The 18,251-nt window shown below is 35.1% G+C and overlaps 1 protein-coding gene across 7 annotated transcripts in view; it reads left to right on the forward strand.

Annotated features, from left to right (window-relative positions):
- The window catches only part of BABAM2 (BRISC and BRCA1 A complex member 2), a 170,001-nt gene that overhangs the window by 49,264 nt on the left and 102,486 nt on the right, over nt 1-18,251 (forward strand). For all 7 annotated transcript variants that reach the window (XM_040551411.1, XM_040551412.1, XM_040551415.1 and 4 more), the window contains one exon: nt 1,670-1,744. In XM_040551411.1, coding sequence (XP_040407345.1) covers nt 1,670-1,744 — 75 coding nt within the window. The remainder of the gene's footprint in view (nt 1-1,669; nt 1,745-18,251) is intronic.

An 18,251-nucleotide genomic window follows, 5' to 3' on the forward strand; every position in this document is an offset into this window, starting at 1 on the left:
GCTGGTTTGGGGGAGTTGAGCAATGTGGGCAGGGACTGCACTCTCTGGGTCCAGGACCTCTCCGGCAGTAGTACATTGCAAAATAATCTTGATTGAATCACATAAAAAACCTAGCCTGCAAGTTCTTACCTTCTTCCACATCTCAGAGCAGCTGATGTTTTGATCAGAGGCCATTTGTATGTTCAGTGGCCATAAACAGACCATTCGAGCTGCTATTTTACTAGAAATCATTTTCTGGATTTTATGGCCAGTGATGTATGACATCTTTTTTGAAAGTTAAGCCTGGACAATTCTTGTTTGAGAGACACTGTCTGTAATACCTGTTTTGATCTGATTAAAAAGCAAGTGCCCTAGCTGTCATCAAAGCAGTCTGTGTTGCATACACAAAAAGTCAGTGATTGCTTCTTCAGGTTGCTGCTGCATTGTTTGGAAAGGATACTTCCATTATTTCAAATACATTGCAGGTTTTTGCCTACCACAAGGTTATAGCTACATATACAATAAAGAAGATCCTGTATAAATCTACTGCAGTATTTACATTCACACTTCTAATGAGAATTGTGATATATACTATGTATGTACGCATGTTTAAATTTGTTTACTGCACATTTCTTGTAATGGGATTTTTCTCGTTGATTTCTCTGGCAATGCAAAGTGTTTAAAACACTAAGATGAAATTCACCTACAGATCACTATGTAACTAAGTAACATGTATATGCAAAAATAGGGGCAGCATTAAAGTGAAAAAGCAAACTTGTCTCAAGATTTTGCACTCAATTGCAAAAAAGTAATGTTTAATGCTTTTGGTTCTGCCAATTCAGTGTGACAAATATAGCTGCTTTATGGCTATTTTATTGAATTACAAAATAGGGATGACAAAAAATTAATACAGGAGGAAATCAGACAAACATTTGTTTTTCAAAAAGAGCCAACTTAATTGCTTCATAACCAGGTGGACAAAGTCTGGCTTTAAGGAAGTGTATGAAACAGAAAGGAAATCCTTTCCATTTCCTTTGCATACACTTTATGCGTAAAATTCAGCAGCATGTAGGGGACGCTTGGCAAATTTTCAATAAACTGTTTTCTAAGTGTTAAGAATTGCATATTTCTGAAAAGAAATCACAGAGAGCATTCTAGCTCAGTTCTGTGTGTCTTCTGAAAAAAACGCAAACGTTTTGATACATTTTCACCTTACCCAACTCAAAATTTATTCTGTTACGTATACCTGCAGTGTTTGGGAAAATGTGTGTATTTTGACTATTCGTACAACTTGGTCAAGTTTTTAACTTTGCTTTCAGATCATTTGCAGGTCTCACTGTTCCTTTGTCCACAAATGAGTACAGACAAGATAGAACTGTATTTAGTGCCTAACAAAGAATAGTCTAATTTTTGTCATTCACATTGTTGCACTCTGGCTACTTGTTGCTGTAGGCTTCATGGCAGTGATGTTTTATGGTTTTAAAGTGTTTTATCATATAATACGTGTGGAATCTGTAAATTACTTCTTTTCATCTTCAGTAATTCCATTGAGAAACGTTCTTTTAACTCAGCCCTTCTGTTTGGTATGAGCTCTTACACATTTTTTTGGTTAATATTTCATCCTTAGTGCATTCAATTTGTGATTCTGTTTTAGACACCAGCTCTCATTAGTCTTATGCTTTTTCCGCAGACTGGTGAATTCTCAGCTCGCTTCCTCTTGAAGTTGCCTGTAGATTTCAGCAATATTCCTACGTACCTTCTCAAGGTAAAATGAATGTCTAAGTTGACAGTGTCTGTTGAGAGATAATGAATTATTGAAATGTTCTTAGTAACTATTTTTACTTTCCTGCCCTCTTCCTCTCCAAGAGTTTGCAAGTGCACCATGTCGAAACCTGATTAGATGATGATTTGCAAATGTGGTATTGGACATATTGTTGTTTTAATGCCATTTTACCAGATATATACATACACTTGTCATGCTAAAGAGCCTTGTAGAAGATTGCATGCAATACCTGTGCTCTGTGGCTTTTTTCAACAGTCAAATTGCACCAGTAGTCTTGGCAGTATAAGCAGAAAAACTAAATGTACCAATTCTTAACAGGGAATGAAAGCAAATGCTCATGACGAAAACTAAAGGTTTTGGTGATTACTTTACTTCATTGGTCTTAAAATAAACACTACGTTGACCAGACACTTTACATAATTTTAGCAAGGATGTAGGAGAGTAGAGTATTGGCATAAGTTGGAAAAAAGTATTTCTGTCTTTGCTGGGAATGAAAAAACTGAGAAACTACCAACATGGAATAATCTGAAATGAGTGGTTTTCACAGCAGGTGGGCAGTCACTCTTCCAATCAGTTTCTGTGGAAGCCCATCACAAGGCCAATGTTACTATATTCAGAGTACACAGTGAAAGATGTGTCTAACATTAACGTCAGAATAAAGTGCCAGAACTCTTACTGCAAACAAGATTTGAGTCAGCTGATGCTACCAACACCCATCTTTCCTTTAAACTACGTCTGACTCCTTACTCAGCTTTTTACTTCTAAATATTTGTTAAGGAGAGCAGCTACTTAATGTTTAGCAACTAATGTATTGAGATGAAAATGTCAGTGTAGATCCAATGACGTCCTCTTCATCTTTTTATTACAAGTCTTCAACTATTGTTAGGTCACAACTGTAAGTGTGAATCCTGAGTGTTTCTCCAAATAGAGTCTCAAGCTAAGAACCATGAAAATAAAGGCAGGCACAACTATTCTATAACTGAAATTTTTGATTGCAATCTGAGCTCAGGCTCCTGTGATCTCTCTAACTTCTATAGAATGCTCACTGTGTGAGTAATGACCTGTTCCTGCCTTTCTCAAAAGCCTCCAGATATTTTCAGTCTGTTGCAGCATCTGTCTTTCATCAGGGCCTTCTCTACTCACTTGATGGGGCAAAGTCAGAGGTAAGAGGGTTGGCCATGGGCTTTTCAGGAATGGTGGCACTTAGGAGGAGGATGCAGCAACAGTTCACCTGGACTGCAGAATTTTTGGGATAGGTTTCTGATAGACACTGTGGAAAAAAGGAGGCTATGCAAGGCTATCATGAACTATGCCTGTTCCTTATCATCATGTTCCTTCCTGTATTTTCATTTTCACCCTTTCACCTAGGGTGCTGTATTTTCCAGGAACAGTTTTTAAATTGGTGAAGAATTTTAGGACGTGCATAGCCAGTATATTCCATAGCTTCAGTCAAAGGGCTGTCTGTCACCTTTTGTCAGCCTCTAAGGAAATTACAAGATTTAGGATTGAAAGGTGGTGTATGATTTATTTCAGTAACTGTCATCATGTAGAAATCCTGTGATAGAAACAGTTTCTACTTGTGTTTCTTACAGTAACATTTTAATGCGTGTCAGTACACTGTTCCTTACTATAATCCCCTATCATGTTCACTAACCATCTTCCACCTGCTCTAAGCAACGATGATATCCTGTGGATAGATCAGCAATGCTCCACCACTGCTTCCTAGAGCATTATTCACCCTGAGTACTGAATGATTCAGTACTCTGAAGGAGAATGTGTTTATTTGCATGCGTGTGTAGATTGTTTGATGTGAGGAGGCATGCACAGAAGGATGCAGAATCAGAGTTTCCCAGTCTGCCTTTATTTTAACATTTCTAAAATCTTAATGTCTCAGTGTTACAGTTTTAAAATTAATGTGGTTTTTTTTGTATGTAATAACCTGGATTTTTAAAATGGCAGGTCCTTTTTGATGGACAGTGTACTAACGAAATCCTTAGATTTCTTACACAGACTTCTGATATGCAAACTAATAGGTTAACTGTCTGTGGTAGAAGGCTGATGTTTAGTCTGGATGAATAGCCACAGGATAAGAAATACAGTTTTATTCCAGCAGTGTTTGTTGACAACAAAGAATGGTTTGACTCAGGCTCCAGCATGGACTATGACACAGTACGCTGTAGCAGGCACGGAACTTTTGCCCCTATTGCCTTTAGCTCCTTGTATTCTGTCATTATTAGCTGTATCAGTGTCATCTCATGTGGCAACAATATAAATGCAGATAGAGATTGCGGTTGAGATAATTAGGCTCCAACTATTTCAAGTTTACAAAGGTATTAAAAAAATCGTTTTGTTTTTTTTAAGCTATCTGCATGTATTTTTTTGGATGATACTTTTCACATAAATAGATCTGATTTTTGTAATAAAATAGGAATTTATTTGCAATCATATCTGCCAGTTATGTTGGCTTCAATGCTGCTTGCTGAATTATGGCACATGATGGAGCATCCATTAATGTGGAGGAAGTAATTGTCAATATATTATCCTGAAAGGTGGAAGAGCAGTCAGTAACTGAAGGCTGTTAGTGTATTAATGTTAGAAGTGCAGAACTGAATGCTGTGCCTGAATTATGTTCCAGTCTGTAGCCAGTCTCATAATGTGCAGTAGCTTCTCTGTAATGATTTACAAAGTCCAGACCTGCCTTATGCTTCCCCTGTCATGGGATCTTTTTTTATGTTTAATTAATATGCCCTGGATTAAAATCTGGTGAAATACTTAAAGACCATCGTTCTTGCCTCATTGATCATTCCTAGCACCCCAATGGTTTGTCATACTCGTCTGAAATTTTTATCTATTTCATTAGGTAGTCACATTAGAAATATAACTGTAAAGCTTTGTATTATACTATAATATTTGAGTTAGAGGTTGTAAGCTGGGAGAATGTTCAGTAGTATTACAGAATCTTTGAACCTGATAATACACTCATTCATTAGATCTTGCTCTGTCAACTTTGTACTGTTGTTAGTGAGAATATTTTCCTTATGATGAATAAAAACGGAAGGCATAGCACGAGTTGGGCTGTTACATACTGGAAAGGCTGATTTACCAGGTTATTTAAAGGCATTTGCTGCATTAAATTTAAAATTCAGTTCAAGTGTGCATATGTTTTAAGGAAAGTAGCTGAGTATATGAAAAAGTACAAAAATGGTTAAAAGAGCAGTGCAGAGTGCATAGTCTCTTGCTTTGAATTCTTAAATTCTACTCAGTGTTCTTTGGATATAATTTGTTAGGAAGCAAAATGCTGGTTGTAGTAATGACTGCAGCAGATCAATCTCTTTTCTTAAGTTTCTGTGATGCATTCCTTCATATTTGAAAGAAAATGTATCATGCTTTATTTTTCATGTTGAACAACTGATGAGAAAGAAATGTTGGTTTACAGTGAAAATGTACATCTAGGAAAAGACACCCTTTTGTATCTTTTTCAGTTTACAAAATTACGCTTTCATACAAGGTTTTGAGTTGAATGTGGATCTTTTGTTCCAGCTTTTACTTCTCTTATGCAAATCTGTTTGACATAAGTGAAACTTTTAAGCATTAAACAACTGCAGAATCAAGTTGGTGGCTCTGACTACTGCAAGGTTCATTACCAGTTAATCTTTCCCTAAGGATCTCTTACTTGAGAAGAACCTGGCTTTGGTTCAGGAAAATATTTGCATCTGTATCTGTTTACTAGTATACTTTCCCGTTCATTTTTTTTGAGTTGGATTTTCAATCAGCACATTCATTTTGGCTTAAATTCCTTTCTGTTCACTGCATAATTTTTCATTTTGAGACAGCATTGATAAATGGAAGTCTTTACTGTATGTACAGTTTCTGAAAGTCAGTTGGTACTTCACATCTGTCTCTTTACAGGTACCACGTATGCCGGAGTAATAATGAAGGTAATAGCCTTAGCATCTAAAATACCTCATCCAACTTTATTTTTATTCTTTGCAGTTTTAATCAGAGGGACTTACGTTATCATGAGTTATCAATGATAACTCATTAAACATCTCTGAGTAATTTGCAAATTGTGCTGGATTATGTGCCTATAGCATAATTGCACAGAGTGAATGGACTTTAGAGCACGTTGCCAGTTACACTGTTGAAAACAAGACGTTGATATTTTTTATTCACTTTTTTTTAGGTTTTGATTAAATAGTATGTACCATGATTGCCACCTCCTTCCTATATGAAACTTTTAATGTATTGATTTCCTATCTTTACATACCTGCTTGTTGTGCCCTGGTGAATAGTTAATATCTGGACCAATTGTGCTTTTCAAGTGTAAAGGAAATACACAAAGCAGACAATTTTTTTAAAGGCTTTTTTTTAATCTTAGACTTTTTTCTAAAGAGATTTTTGTGATGACCATTGTATTCGATGCATATCTTTCAGAACTGAAACAAATAATAAACATTGTCTAGACACATTGCCAGGGGCAAAACAGTTGTTTGTAAGACTGTCAATGGAAAAGGTTTATCCTGAAGTTCAAATTGAAAGATAAGAGCACATATTTGTGTTTTTCCTTATTGTGATTTCATCATTTGGAAGTCTGTTAAAGACTTGAGGACAACTTCTGTTTACGAAGTAGACCAAATTCCAGGTACAGTGAAAAGACCATATTACTTGTGTATATTTGAGAAATCAACTGTAGCAGACGACAAACAGAAGTATAGCATGAAGGGTCAGAGGAGACTCTTTCAGGCCAGTTTCTTTACTATTGCAATTTAGCGCTTTGATTCAATTGACATCCTTCAAGGTTTGCGTTAAATTGCTGCAAATACCAAAACACAAATACATTTGTTTAAAAAAATAATACCTCTGCTAATTAACTCAAATTTTTGAACTAAATATTCTGAAAAAGTATATTAGCCTGTACTGAAAACCTTCCTCTGCTTTTAAACTTAATTTTGTTGCTAGTTGGCTTATTAAAACTTAATGTTTAGTGTCCTAAAGTCACAAAGTCAATGGCAAGAAGAAATTAGAGACCAGAACCTGACCTCACCTTTTTACACTACCCTGTTTTTATACTGTGCTGAGCAGCTGCTTCTCAAAATAGCATTGAATATTATGCAGTAAATAACCATTAGCATATCTTCCCATACTGTGACTATGTCTTTTATATTGGGTAGAGTGATGGACCAGTATGTCTTCTGAAGCTTGTCGTGTCTGTGGTGTCAGTTGTCATTTTACCTCTTTTACAAATAGGGAAACTGACAGTTGATAAGACTCATAGGTAATTCTGAAGTAGTACATAGCTACAGTTCACAATACTTTGACCATGCTTTCCATGGGGATCTTCTAAGCTAATACCTAGATTGCTATTAATCTTTTACTACTAAAGACTTTGTGACAGTGGCATGAAGTTAACTTCCTGAATTACATTCCTAATCTTAGGACATATGTAAGCATTCTGAGCAAATACTTTAAATTATACAAGTAGATGTCAGTATGATATTCAGTAAATTACTTATTGTACCAGCATTAAATTACTTAAACAGAATATTGAAATGTCAAAGATTGTTTGGATTTCTTCTGTTAATAGTTTAAAGGCAAACTTTATAGCATGCAATTATAATGAGCCACTGAGATTTTAGATTAGAAATAGGTCTGTGCAAGTTAGTACTGGCAGCGTTTGAAACAGAACAGTTTGTAGTAGCTGAAGCCAGTAAAACGTACAATCTTGAGGCCATGAAAATAAATGTAACCTGTGTGTGGAAGGCATCTATCAAGAAGAGATATCATTGATCCTTGTCTCCAAGAATCCTTCATTGTAGCCTGTGCCCCAAAATCTCCAGTTTTGCTGTCCAGTTTTTTCATCAGAACATGCTTAATGGAATACCACCAACGACGTGCTTTTCCTGCATATTCTGGCCAGCATCAGAGTTACCGTTCTGTTGCCAGAAGCAGGCAAACGCCAAACAGGGGAGCTTAAATAGTATATGAAGTCAAAAATATATATTTTTTTTAAAGTTATCCATGTCTTGGAGTGTTTCTGACTCAAAAACATCTTAAACTGCCAGAAAGAGAGTGACTTTTTGGCGATAAAATATTTTTAAGTATGTTTTTTTATAGTAGCTTAAAAACATCAAATGTGTTAGTTGTAAAGTTTTTGTTTTTCTTTTTATACTTATTGGGAAGTTTCAGTGTTCACTGTAGGTAAAACTGTAAGATCTTACCTATTCCACTATACAGAAGCATTATTCTTCTTTGCTACTCTTATTACTGCAGCCTAATTACTAACCTTGCAGAGTTTTGCTGAGTAATTCAGCCCTCTTGGCTTTGCCATGAAGTCTACAGATTCTGGACTATTTCTAGCACCAGAAGGTTAAAAGTAAAATGTTACTGCTATAATTCAGTGAAGATCCAAAATATTTACAGAAACTACAATTTAATTAGTCATCCTTTAATGATTTTATTCTAATATCTGTTGCACACAAATCAAGGGAAGCAAAACTCTATAAAAGTATATTTTATAATCAGAACAGGTCATATTTGATTTTTATAAACTGATCAATTCCCTTTGTTCTCACTAAATATTATTACTACTAACTTTTTCATAACAATGTGATTTGTTTGTAGTAAGTAGTTACTAAAACCACATAAAACGTGTTAGAGTCAGGAGCACCTTAAGCTCCATATGCTGAAAGCCAAAAGCAATTTTTAAAATCTTTTTCTGTAATTTATTGGCAGATTTTGCTAATAGGATCTGTCAACTGGAACAGCTCATTCTGCACAGCTGATGATTTTTATAGGTTATGATCTTAATGTGAATCACAATCTCCAATCAACTGTATTTCTGATGACAGTTATATTTAAACATTTTATTTTTATAATGCAGTAGTAAAGGCAAGGGCTACCATGTCTATTGTTATATTAAGTCTTACAGTGTTCATATAAATTTCTTTGTTTTTTTTCCTAATGTAATAGAACTATTAATTTGCTATTTTGAGATGAGTAGAAAGAGTTTTTTTCATTTTTCGTTTTTTAACAAAAGATTTTACAAAAAAAAAGCTTCTGAAGTTGAAAAGCCTTTTTTGCATATGGTGGGAAATTTTGTAGATATGTTATGTTGCGTGACTTGGTTCAGGTTTACTGCCTTGTTAGGGCTTGTAATTTATACTATTGCTTGACATTAGCATTATATGTATTGCATAGGAAGAATGGAATTCAATAGCCATAAAAATAATTGCAGGTTATTACATAATGGTGGTGCTTGTTTCATCTGTCATGGTCCACCCATACTATGTAAAACAAGTCATATACACTGTTCTGAAACTGGATAGAGGATTTTGAATTAGTAATTTTTTCTTCAGTTCCCAGTTGTTGCTGATTCTTTAAAGGAAAAATATTTAAGAAGTTGTAGAACATAAGATATGAGCACAGCAGTGTTTTTTGAAGACATTAACTGGCAAATCACATTTGCAAATATAGAAGTACATAAGGCACGATGGTAGGGTGTTAATGATATTTCAGTGTTGAGCCCACAGCCTCTTTCTACTAGTAGGTGTCTTCCTTAAACTTCAGATCAGAGCTTACATCCTACAGAAGCTCACGTTTTGAGTTTTTAAAGTCAATTTTACATACAAATGTTATTTACTGCTATAGTGATTTTTTTTTTCTGGCTCAGGTTACTAAAGTATGTCTGTCTTCTTAAGAAAGAATAGTGCTAACATGAATATATGCATATATGATGATTTCATATGATGCTTAGTCATTCTTGTTGTGGCCTCCGTAATTTGCACTGATAACTTCTTTCCAACAAATACACCCAACTACTGTGATGACTCTCAGTCTACGTTTTTGTTGTTGTTTAATATGTATTAGAAAAATAACTGTAGCATACTGTATTACACTACTCGCTTTTATTTGGTTTCATAGGCTTAAAGGCTTAAGCCAAAAATATGAAAGCTTGACTGTTGAATCAGTTACTCTCAGCAGTAAACATTCTGAGGTTGGATGATCCATCACATACATTTCTGTTTAATTGATTATAATATCATGAAGCATAAGGTAAAGAAAATCCATCATGTTGTTCTCCATGTTACCAAAAGAATGTACAGCATATTCTCCACTAATTGCTAATGAATAATGTGCTTTATGTCACTATCAAGCTGTGCATTTCTGCAGTAACTTCTATGTAAGAAAGTTGTTGCTTGTTTATGTAAGATACACTTTGGTATTTTCTGGTTTAGAAGGAGACTTTTGATGGGGAAAGCTAAAGGAAAGACTTCCTTGTCCAGCAGCTTCTCAGTGAGACAGCGAAAGAAAGATAAATAAAGCTCAGACCTGTTGACTCTCTATTTCTTTGTTTCAATAATTTAAGTTTTCATGCTAGAACTTGTATGTCTTTTATGTGCTGGGACCTGTAATCATTGCAAGCAGCCTGTCCATGGGAGAGATGGGGCAGTGGGGAGGAGGATTAATTTGGCATTATTGTAGGCAATTAGGTGCGCTGCATAGGTATTAGCAGTTACCATGACATCAGAATTCAGGCAAAAAGATGTACATGAATTAAATGTTGGTTTTCAGTTACATAATGCACTGCATGGAGTGCACATAAAATATTTAAGTATACTCACGTAATATAGTTAGGAAGTACTTCTGCTAAAGGAAAATAGCGAATGAAGTTAAACTAACCATAATCCTTCAGCTGTCACCTTTCTTTTCCATTATTATTCATGTTAGCTTTGGTAATACACTGCCGAAATACGTACCTTTTTATGTATCTCAACTTGTTTATGTATTTGGAGATACCAGATATTCTATGTTTTACTGTAACATCTTTTTTGGATCTAGAAAAATGTTAGACAAATGTGACTGATGTCTTGACTAAAACTGATGACTGACTGATGGTATGTAAATAATCAGCTCCTCATTTGCAAGAACCCCAAGGACAATGTGTTGGTTAACAAAGAATAAACACACTTGTTCCAAATTATTATTTTCACTGTTTAGCATTTGTAGTGTGTCCTAGATAAAATCATTAATTCTATCTCATTTCACTTAGAGTCATTACTTTTTGAAAGTAATATATGTTACTTAATTTTCATCTTAATATTGTAAAATGATTAGATTAGCTCTTCAAATGGAGGCCAAATTACACAGATTACCATTTTGCCACACACATAGAAGTATTGTCTCTTTATCTACATAGGCTAGATTAAAATAGTAACTTAACATATAAATGACTATTTTATGTATTGTAACAGTAATTGTGACATATGGGGGGAAAAAACACTCTATTTTTTAGACAGGACTTGAAGCATAGAGGAACAAGATGTACCCAAATTTACCACAGGATCCTGAGCTGTGAATAGAGAGCTTGTCCAAGGCCTTAACTGGAATGGTGTTCTTCTTCTCCCCTCTCTTGTCATAAACTTAGCAATTCATCACAATTCAAATGAGCAATCATTCAGGTCCTTTGCATTTGTGCACACTTTTCTTGAAGAAAACAAACTAATGCTCTCAGCAAGGAGAATTGTATGACTTCAGAGTTGTCTGAAGTTTTTCCTCATAGGCCATTTTACTACTGATAAGATTTTTTTATTTCTCTCTCCTTAAAATTCTTTACTGTTCTTTCGGGAGCTTGAGTGTCTTAAGTTCCTGTTGATTTTAGTTATCATGGACACCTATTATCATTGGACAATAACTTCAAAGATATGATATTGACTCATATAATTCAACTTTTCCATTGCAAAACTGTACAGTGCTTTTTCTCTTTCTACCAAACTATATAATTGAAGCAACACCAATAAGCCTTGGCATTAAAAAACTAGGGCTCAACATTCTAGCTATTGGTCTAAGCAATAAAAAGCATTCAGTTTCAATTTCTAAAAGGAGTGAGATGTTCGCTCCCTGTGTGCCAGTGACCTGAGTGACAATGAACAATTATATCTTATCAGGCTCTTGTTAAGGTTGCACCCAGTTTCATCAAGCTCCGTGTCTCTTATGATGCTTAGAACTGACACAATACCTTCCTTCCAAACTTCAGAAAGCACAGCAGTGTTCTGCATTGCAGAAAAACACAATAAATGTTTTAATGATTAAAAAAATGAAACAAATGACAGAGCAAGTATTGACAGTATGTGAAATTTGACTTGCTGTCTGATAGTCCTCTCTGAGCCAGAAGTAACTAAGATAAAATTTTAATTTGATCTTCTTTACGGTCTTCATCTTTGCTTACAAATAGAAAGCTTGCTTTCTAGGTAAAATATAGTTTTGTGTATGTCCATTTTGTTTTTATGCATATCATGTATTTTGACAGTGTACATAAAATGCTATTAAAAAGGTGGTAATTTTTAGACCTTGTTCTGTGTAATTAACCTCAACTTCACAAGAGCTAATGAACAGAATATCTGTTTATCTTGCATTAAATAATCATTTCTAGAATGGTAACTTAAGCTGCTTTTGCAAGTTTTTATTTTTGTATTTAAAATATGAAACCACTGTTGAAACATTATTTCAAGACTGGGAAATAAGTAGATGGATACTGGGTAATAAAAAGAAGACTTATTTAGTGCAGGCAGCGTACTTGGAAGAAAGATGAACGACCAGGATTTTTGCAACTTGTTTGGTAGGCCGAAAGAGCTGTGGCGCTAATAATATGAAACACTAAAACTGCATGCTTTATGGGCTCTCAAAAACAAAAGAAATGTTGGAGCACAATTACCAGAGGGAATCTTCTGGTTGCAATAGCAAATGTTCCATGAGAAGCTGTGCAACTGAACGTGTAATAAACAAGGCTGGCATTTCAAGATCATGTTCTTGCAGCATTGGTTTTACCATACGGCAGCAACCTAAGACATTCTTTTTCTTATTTACCACATGTTGCCAGTTCCTTCTTGAAAAGATGTGTGATCAAACTGCAGCCCAGTTTATAGGCCTTCAGGCAATGATAGTATCAGATTTGGGAGACTATACCTGTTAAAGCAATGTGGAGGCATATATTATCTATCTGACTCATGGAAGGCAGTATTGCAGTCTGCAGAGTTATTTTTCCTTGGCTACTTTATTTATAAAACTTCTGAAAGTAGCTGAAAAGCCCTTACCTAGAAAAATGCTGTAGATAGCCTTACATGAGCAACACAAAAATGTTGAGTACGGTAAGTAACTGCGTATGAATAAACAATGTATTAATAAAATCCTTCATTACTGAATAAAAAAGAGGAATAAAACTACAAAGCTAATATAACAGAAAAGAACTGAGAATCATTAGAAGCCTAGTAAGAAAAAAGATGCATATAAGATTGAAAAATTGCAGTCTTGTAGGTTTGAAGGGTTATATAATCATAGTCTCGTAGGTTTGAAGGTTTATAACAAATAGGATTTAAAAAATAGTAATTTTGTTGTATAGTTCAGCAAGACAAAAGGTGAGTGTGTGCTTAGGAGGACTACACTTACAGAGCAGGGTGATGCGTGCAGTTTCCTGACAAACACAGATGTATGTTTTAAGTAAAATGGCCTGGTTTGTGAGCAGTAGAAATAGAGAAGCACCATTTCATATGGGTTTAGTCCCTCATCTCCTTTGGTTCTCCCATGTTCCTCATGTAGCCATTTGACATGTGAGATAAGTGTTTTAGCTGGTTGGCCCCCTAGTTGCCAACATTCACGGCAAGCTGCACTTATCTGTCTCCGTATTTTTCCAGGTAAGCACTTGTCTGTCTCCTCCACCTGACTGCTGATCTTCTTATAGCCTCTGTGAACTTTATTTAGCTTTGAAAACGGGATGGGGAAAGGTGGTGGAGAAAGTGATTGGAGGTGCATCTGAAAATGTGGTCACATACACTGGATCTGAAACCAATTTAAGTGTTTGGTTTTTTTTTAACAAACAAAAAACAAACAAACAAAAATCCAGTATGCGTAGATTGGAATAAAAAACTTGCTGACATTGGAAAGTTTTTCATCATCTAAAAAATGTTGCTGGAGTGGGATGATTGCCTAAGCAGAATATTTACTTGATTAGCACTGAGCAAATGGGTTGAATTTGTTTGTAAACTCCTTTGTGCAACCTCCTCTTCTATCAGCTTTGTTTAAATCACTTCAAGAACGCCCATGCAAGGGCCCACTTAAAAACACATCTCGAGTCAGGCCATTGGAGCAAGAACAGCTGTGGTAGGTCAAGGTGCAGTACCTTCTCTCCTTCCTCCAGAGTTGTTCATCGCTGTTACTGCGATAGCAGTAGCTCTCCCTTCACATGAGCAAAGAGAATCCAAAATGTTTTCAGCATGAAGAGAGCTTAACAGCTCATTTTGGTATGGAAAAGATACTGGGTGGACAGAAAATGCGAGAGTCTGAATTTGTAAAGAAAGATGAGTAATCTGTGTTATCATTTTAAGGCGTAATTTTGGAAGGTACTATCAATTAAAATATTTACAGCTATACAAAATACATTAGGGTGCTTTCTGAATCACAGAAAGTGGTAACAAATTTTATCTGTTCGTATTCTAATTTTAAAGTCTTTGAAAAATGCAGTGAGATTCTTACTGTGGTTAAAATTGAGGCAGTTTAGTGCATGTAAACTTTAAAAAACACTAGTTTGAAACTTTCACAATATTGTCTATGCATATTTACTTATTTCTCCTGTGCATGTATGCATTCAGATCATTACAAAACTATCACACGGAGAATAATTTATCTGAAAATGTTCATTTTATTATTTCTAAGTTTTTTTTCAGGAATGTTCACTTTTGATGTGGCCATTAGTTGCAAACCAGCTTCTAACATGCTGAAAGCTCTGTAAATGTACAGCAAATAATTTATCAATGCTGACTGAGAAAGGAATGTTTCAAAACCTCTGCAGCATCCTGTTAAGTAACCATCTGCAAATATATTAATTCCATAATTTTAATGGACTCCTTCCTTGATTAATCAATGACCTTTTTCTCTTAAGCGTGACTGTCAGGACTTGTCTTCCTAACAAATCTCTTAAGCCTGGAGCATGTAAGGCTTTGTCCCCATCTTCAAACTGTGTTAAGTCGAGAAAACGTTGTGGTAATGTGGGCATCACTTGTCCAAGAACATTAAGAACCTTGGTCAGGATCTTTTTAACCATAAAAGGCTGTGTGTTATGCTTTCTTGTTTTGTATAAGTTGGAAGGGAGTGGAAAAAAATACAGAAGGAATTTTTATTACTGGGAACTATTTCCCTCCAAACAGTACATGAAGGAATAGCATGTCTGAAAAAAGATGTTGTTGGCAGGGGGAAGCGGTAGTGTGAACTACATGTTGTTGCTGATAAATGTTAGCCATAGGTGAAGAACATATTTAAAGTTCAAGTTTGGCCAACTGCAGAAACATGATTTTTTTAAAAAAAGTTAATTTTTAGACAGTTACTTGTTTTTATCTGTTTGTGTTAATCCTTCTGTGACCACCAGGCCTGATGCTTTTTTTTATTTTGTTTCCCCATACCTGGAGGTTGCTACCAATTGCAAGTGGTTAAAAGCTTATCTGTAAAGTGGAAAGAGTAAAGGTACTTAGCGTTGTACTGTGTGTTTCCTGGAATCTGCAGATGGAGAGAGGAGTTTTTCAGGGTGCTTCCACTGGTGGTGGTGGACAGAGGTAATTGTAAATTTTAAGTTGTTTAAAAAAAAATCCTGGGTATTGATATTATTTAGGGTGGGGAAATAATACATTTTTGTTTTAAGAAATAATGAAATTACATTTTTGAACTTTTTTTAAAAATATAATCACTTCTACAGTCTTTGAATTTCATTTACTTTTTAGGAGTGCATTTCCTTTCTAATTTTATCAATATTAACAAAATTCTTCTTACTCTCAAGCTTATCCTTAAGGGATCAAAAGTGTTGTGCATACAAAGGAAAGTATGCTCCCTTCTGTTTCCATGGGTGATATGGCTGGTTAGTATGGTATACATATATCACACGTCATTAACCATAAGGACTTAGATGTTTATGAGATCCTCTGCAGAAGCCCAAAGACTTAGTATTTTTAAAGCCTCTACTGTGGAGTGAGTGTCAGTGTCTTCTCTTCGCATGTCTCAAAGGGATGAAGCTACTGCAGCTCAATGTGAAGCACTGAGAAGCACAAAATTTACATTCTGCTTTGATTTCCACAGGGGATTGGAAAGGGGTTCAGGATGCTGTAGACAGGACAAATAACATAATCTCTGATTTTCATGCATAAAATGAAAATATATGCTTTTAGAAAATCGAAAAAATGGCAAAATGTGTGACATACAATTTCACATTAATATAATGTTTTGTTTCTTTATTGCATTTTTAAAATTTCTTTCCATAACACGTTATTGGTTGTATAATCATTTCAGTTATTTGGAGGTATTTGCATGCTTATTTAGACAACTTTCCAGTAAGTGTGTTTGTAATATGTGCTTGTAATTTAAGAGCAGTGAAAGAATTCAGAAGAGGGCTTGTCTTTTTTTTCTGAAAAAAGACTGGCATAACAAGAGTAAAGTTTTCTTATTTCAGCTGTATTTACTACCATGTGCTTTGTAGAAAGTTAGTATGGTCTGAATAGGAGATTCAATATGTAGATTTTGAGCAATAAAATGTCTACAAAGCAGTGTGCTTATAAATAAGTGCAAAGTAAGGAATGTATATTGCCACATAACTTTTTGGAATGTTGATACGGCTTCACTGGATATACCTCCTTAGTTTGTCTTGCACAAATTCAGAGAATACTAGTAATCAGACATTTGCATTAGTTTTTTTCAGTAATGATAATCAGGTCACTTGCATTTGGAAACAAGGAGGGAGGCCCTGCTCGTCTGTGATTCAAAAGTTATCTCATTTTTGGCTTTAAAATGATATTTTGCCTGGAGTGTCGAGCAAGTGTCTACATTATGGTTGGTGGGTTTTCTTCCTAGTTTTGCAAAGAAATATTCATTATGCTTCATGTTGTGGGAAAGGACTAGCTAGTAGATTAATTTCCCTGTGTTTGTGGTAGAAAAAAGAAGAGGTTTCTGGTCCTGGAAAGTGATCAAGGCGAGAAGTATTATGACTCCTGTTATGAAACCAGTTGCAAGCAATTTTTTAAAACCAAATATTTCAGATGCCTTTCTAGAAAAACTGTTCTAATGGCCCAGTTTGTGGAGGCTTGGCCAGTCAAGAGATGACTGAGTTCTTTATTCTCTGAGAGCTGTGTTCTGCTCTCATTGAAGTCAATAGGAACATGATCAGAGAACTATATTCATAAACATAGATTTTCAAACCATCTGAAATACGAAGGGTAATTATATGGCATTATATATAAAGGCTTCTTTGTGTTATATGCTTGTTCTGTGTTTCAGAGGGATAAATATATACAAAAATTGAGGGTGTGTCAAAGCAGCAAAACTGGTTCAGACAGGTAAAAGCATTTGAAGTGGTGTCTTTTTCACCATTAATAGTTTTCAGTTTGTCTCAGTATTGCTGCATCAATATTATGAATCCTATTTTCAGGGTTATATTACTCCTATACAAGTATCAGGCTGAAATATCAGCGAAAGCTGTCTTATACTGGGAATGCCTCTGCAACTTGTAATTTGTTTGGGGGGGGGGGGAGTTTTTTTGGGAACCAGTTGCTGGTAGTTAACGGAAATAGTATTAATATGCTCTTGCTTTTCGGCAGCGATGCAGAACTTTGCACTTGGGATCTAACAGTTGAAAAATACTGACTTAAGCACTATAACACTTCAGTCACTGATGAGATGTGTTAATATCCACTTTTTGAAATTGGGATACTGATTAATGAAATTTTGCTAGTGACAGAACAGAAGTAGGTGTTGGTCATTGTGACCTTGAACCTATGGAATATCAAATAAAATTATTGCTTTATCTGCTAATTTTTCTTGTGGCTGTCGACCTAAATTTAGTACATTACTTATTAATAGGTGAGTACAGGCTGTTCTGTGTGCTAGTCTTTGTCCATTTGAGTATTTGTTTATCATGGTTGAACTTTCTGCAATTTAAAGAGCTGTCATTCAGTAGATGTTTTTAAATCTTTAAGTAACATTCTTTAATGCTGCAGTGTTGGAGGGAGGGAGCAAGTGAGCAGTTTTAATCATTTCAGCCAAACTAAAAAGACTCAAAAGAATTGTTTTAAGCGTTATGTTTGTTTTTAGCCTAGGGATACCTTTAAAATACTGTTTTAACCCATTTTAAGCATAGTTTGAATTGCTACCATTAAATTGTGTGTGTGTGAATTTAAACTTATAAGTATTTTGCGTGATAAGGACTCTGCAAATGCTTTTATGCTGCTTTACTTAAAAAAAAAAATATAATGTCAGTCTGATATGTCAAAATGAAGCAGAAGATAGAGGAAATTATACCATCATCTATCCACATGAGCAATGGCATGCATCAAATTCACATAACATTAAAATTAAGTAGACTTTCAGTGGTCAGATTTGTCTTTCTTTTCTTGGCCTTGTTGGCAAGTAAACACTCAGGCCTTGAGATTCAAATGGCAGCATAAGCTGCTGTGGTGTCAGG

The sequence above is a fragment of the Cygnus olor genome, chromosome 3 (assembly GCF_009769625.2).
Source record: "Cygnus olor isolate bCygOlo1 chromosome 3, bCygOlo1.pri.v2, whole genome shotgun sequence".
Lineage (NCBI taxonomy): Eukaryota > Metazoa > Chordata > Aves > Anseriformes > Anatidae > Cygnus > Cygnus olor.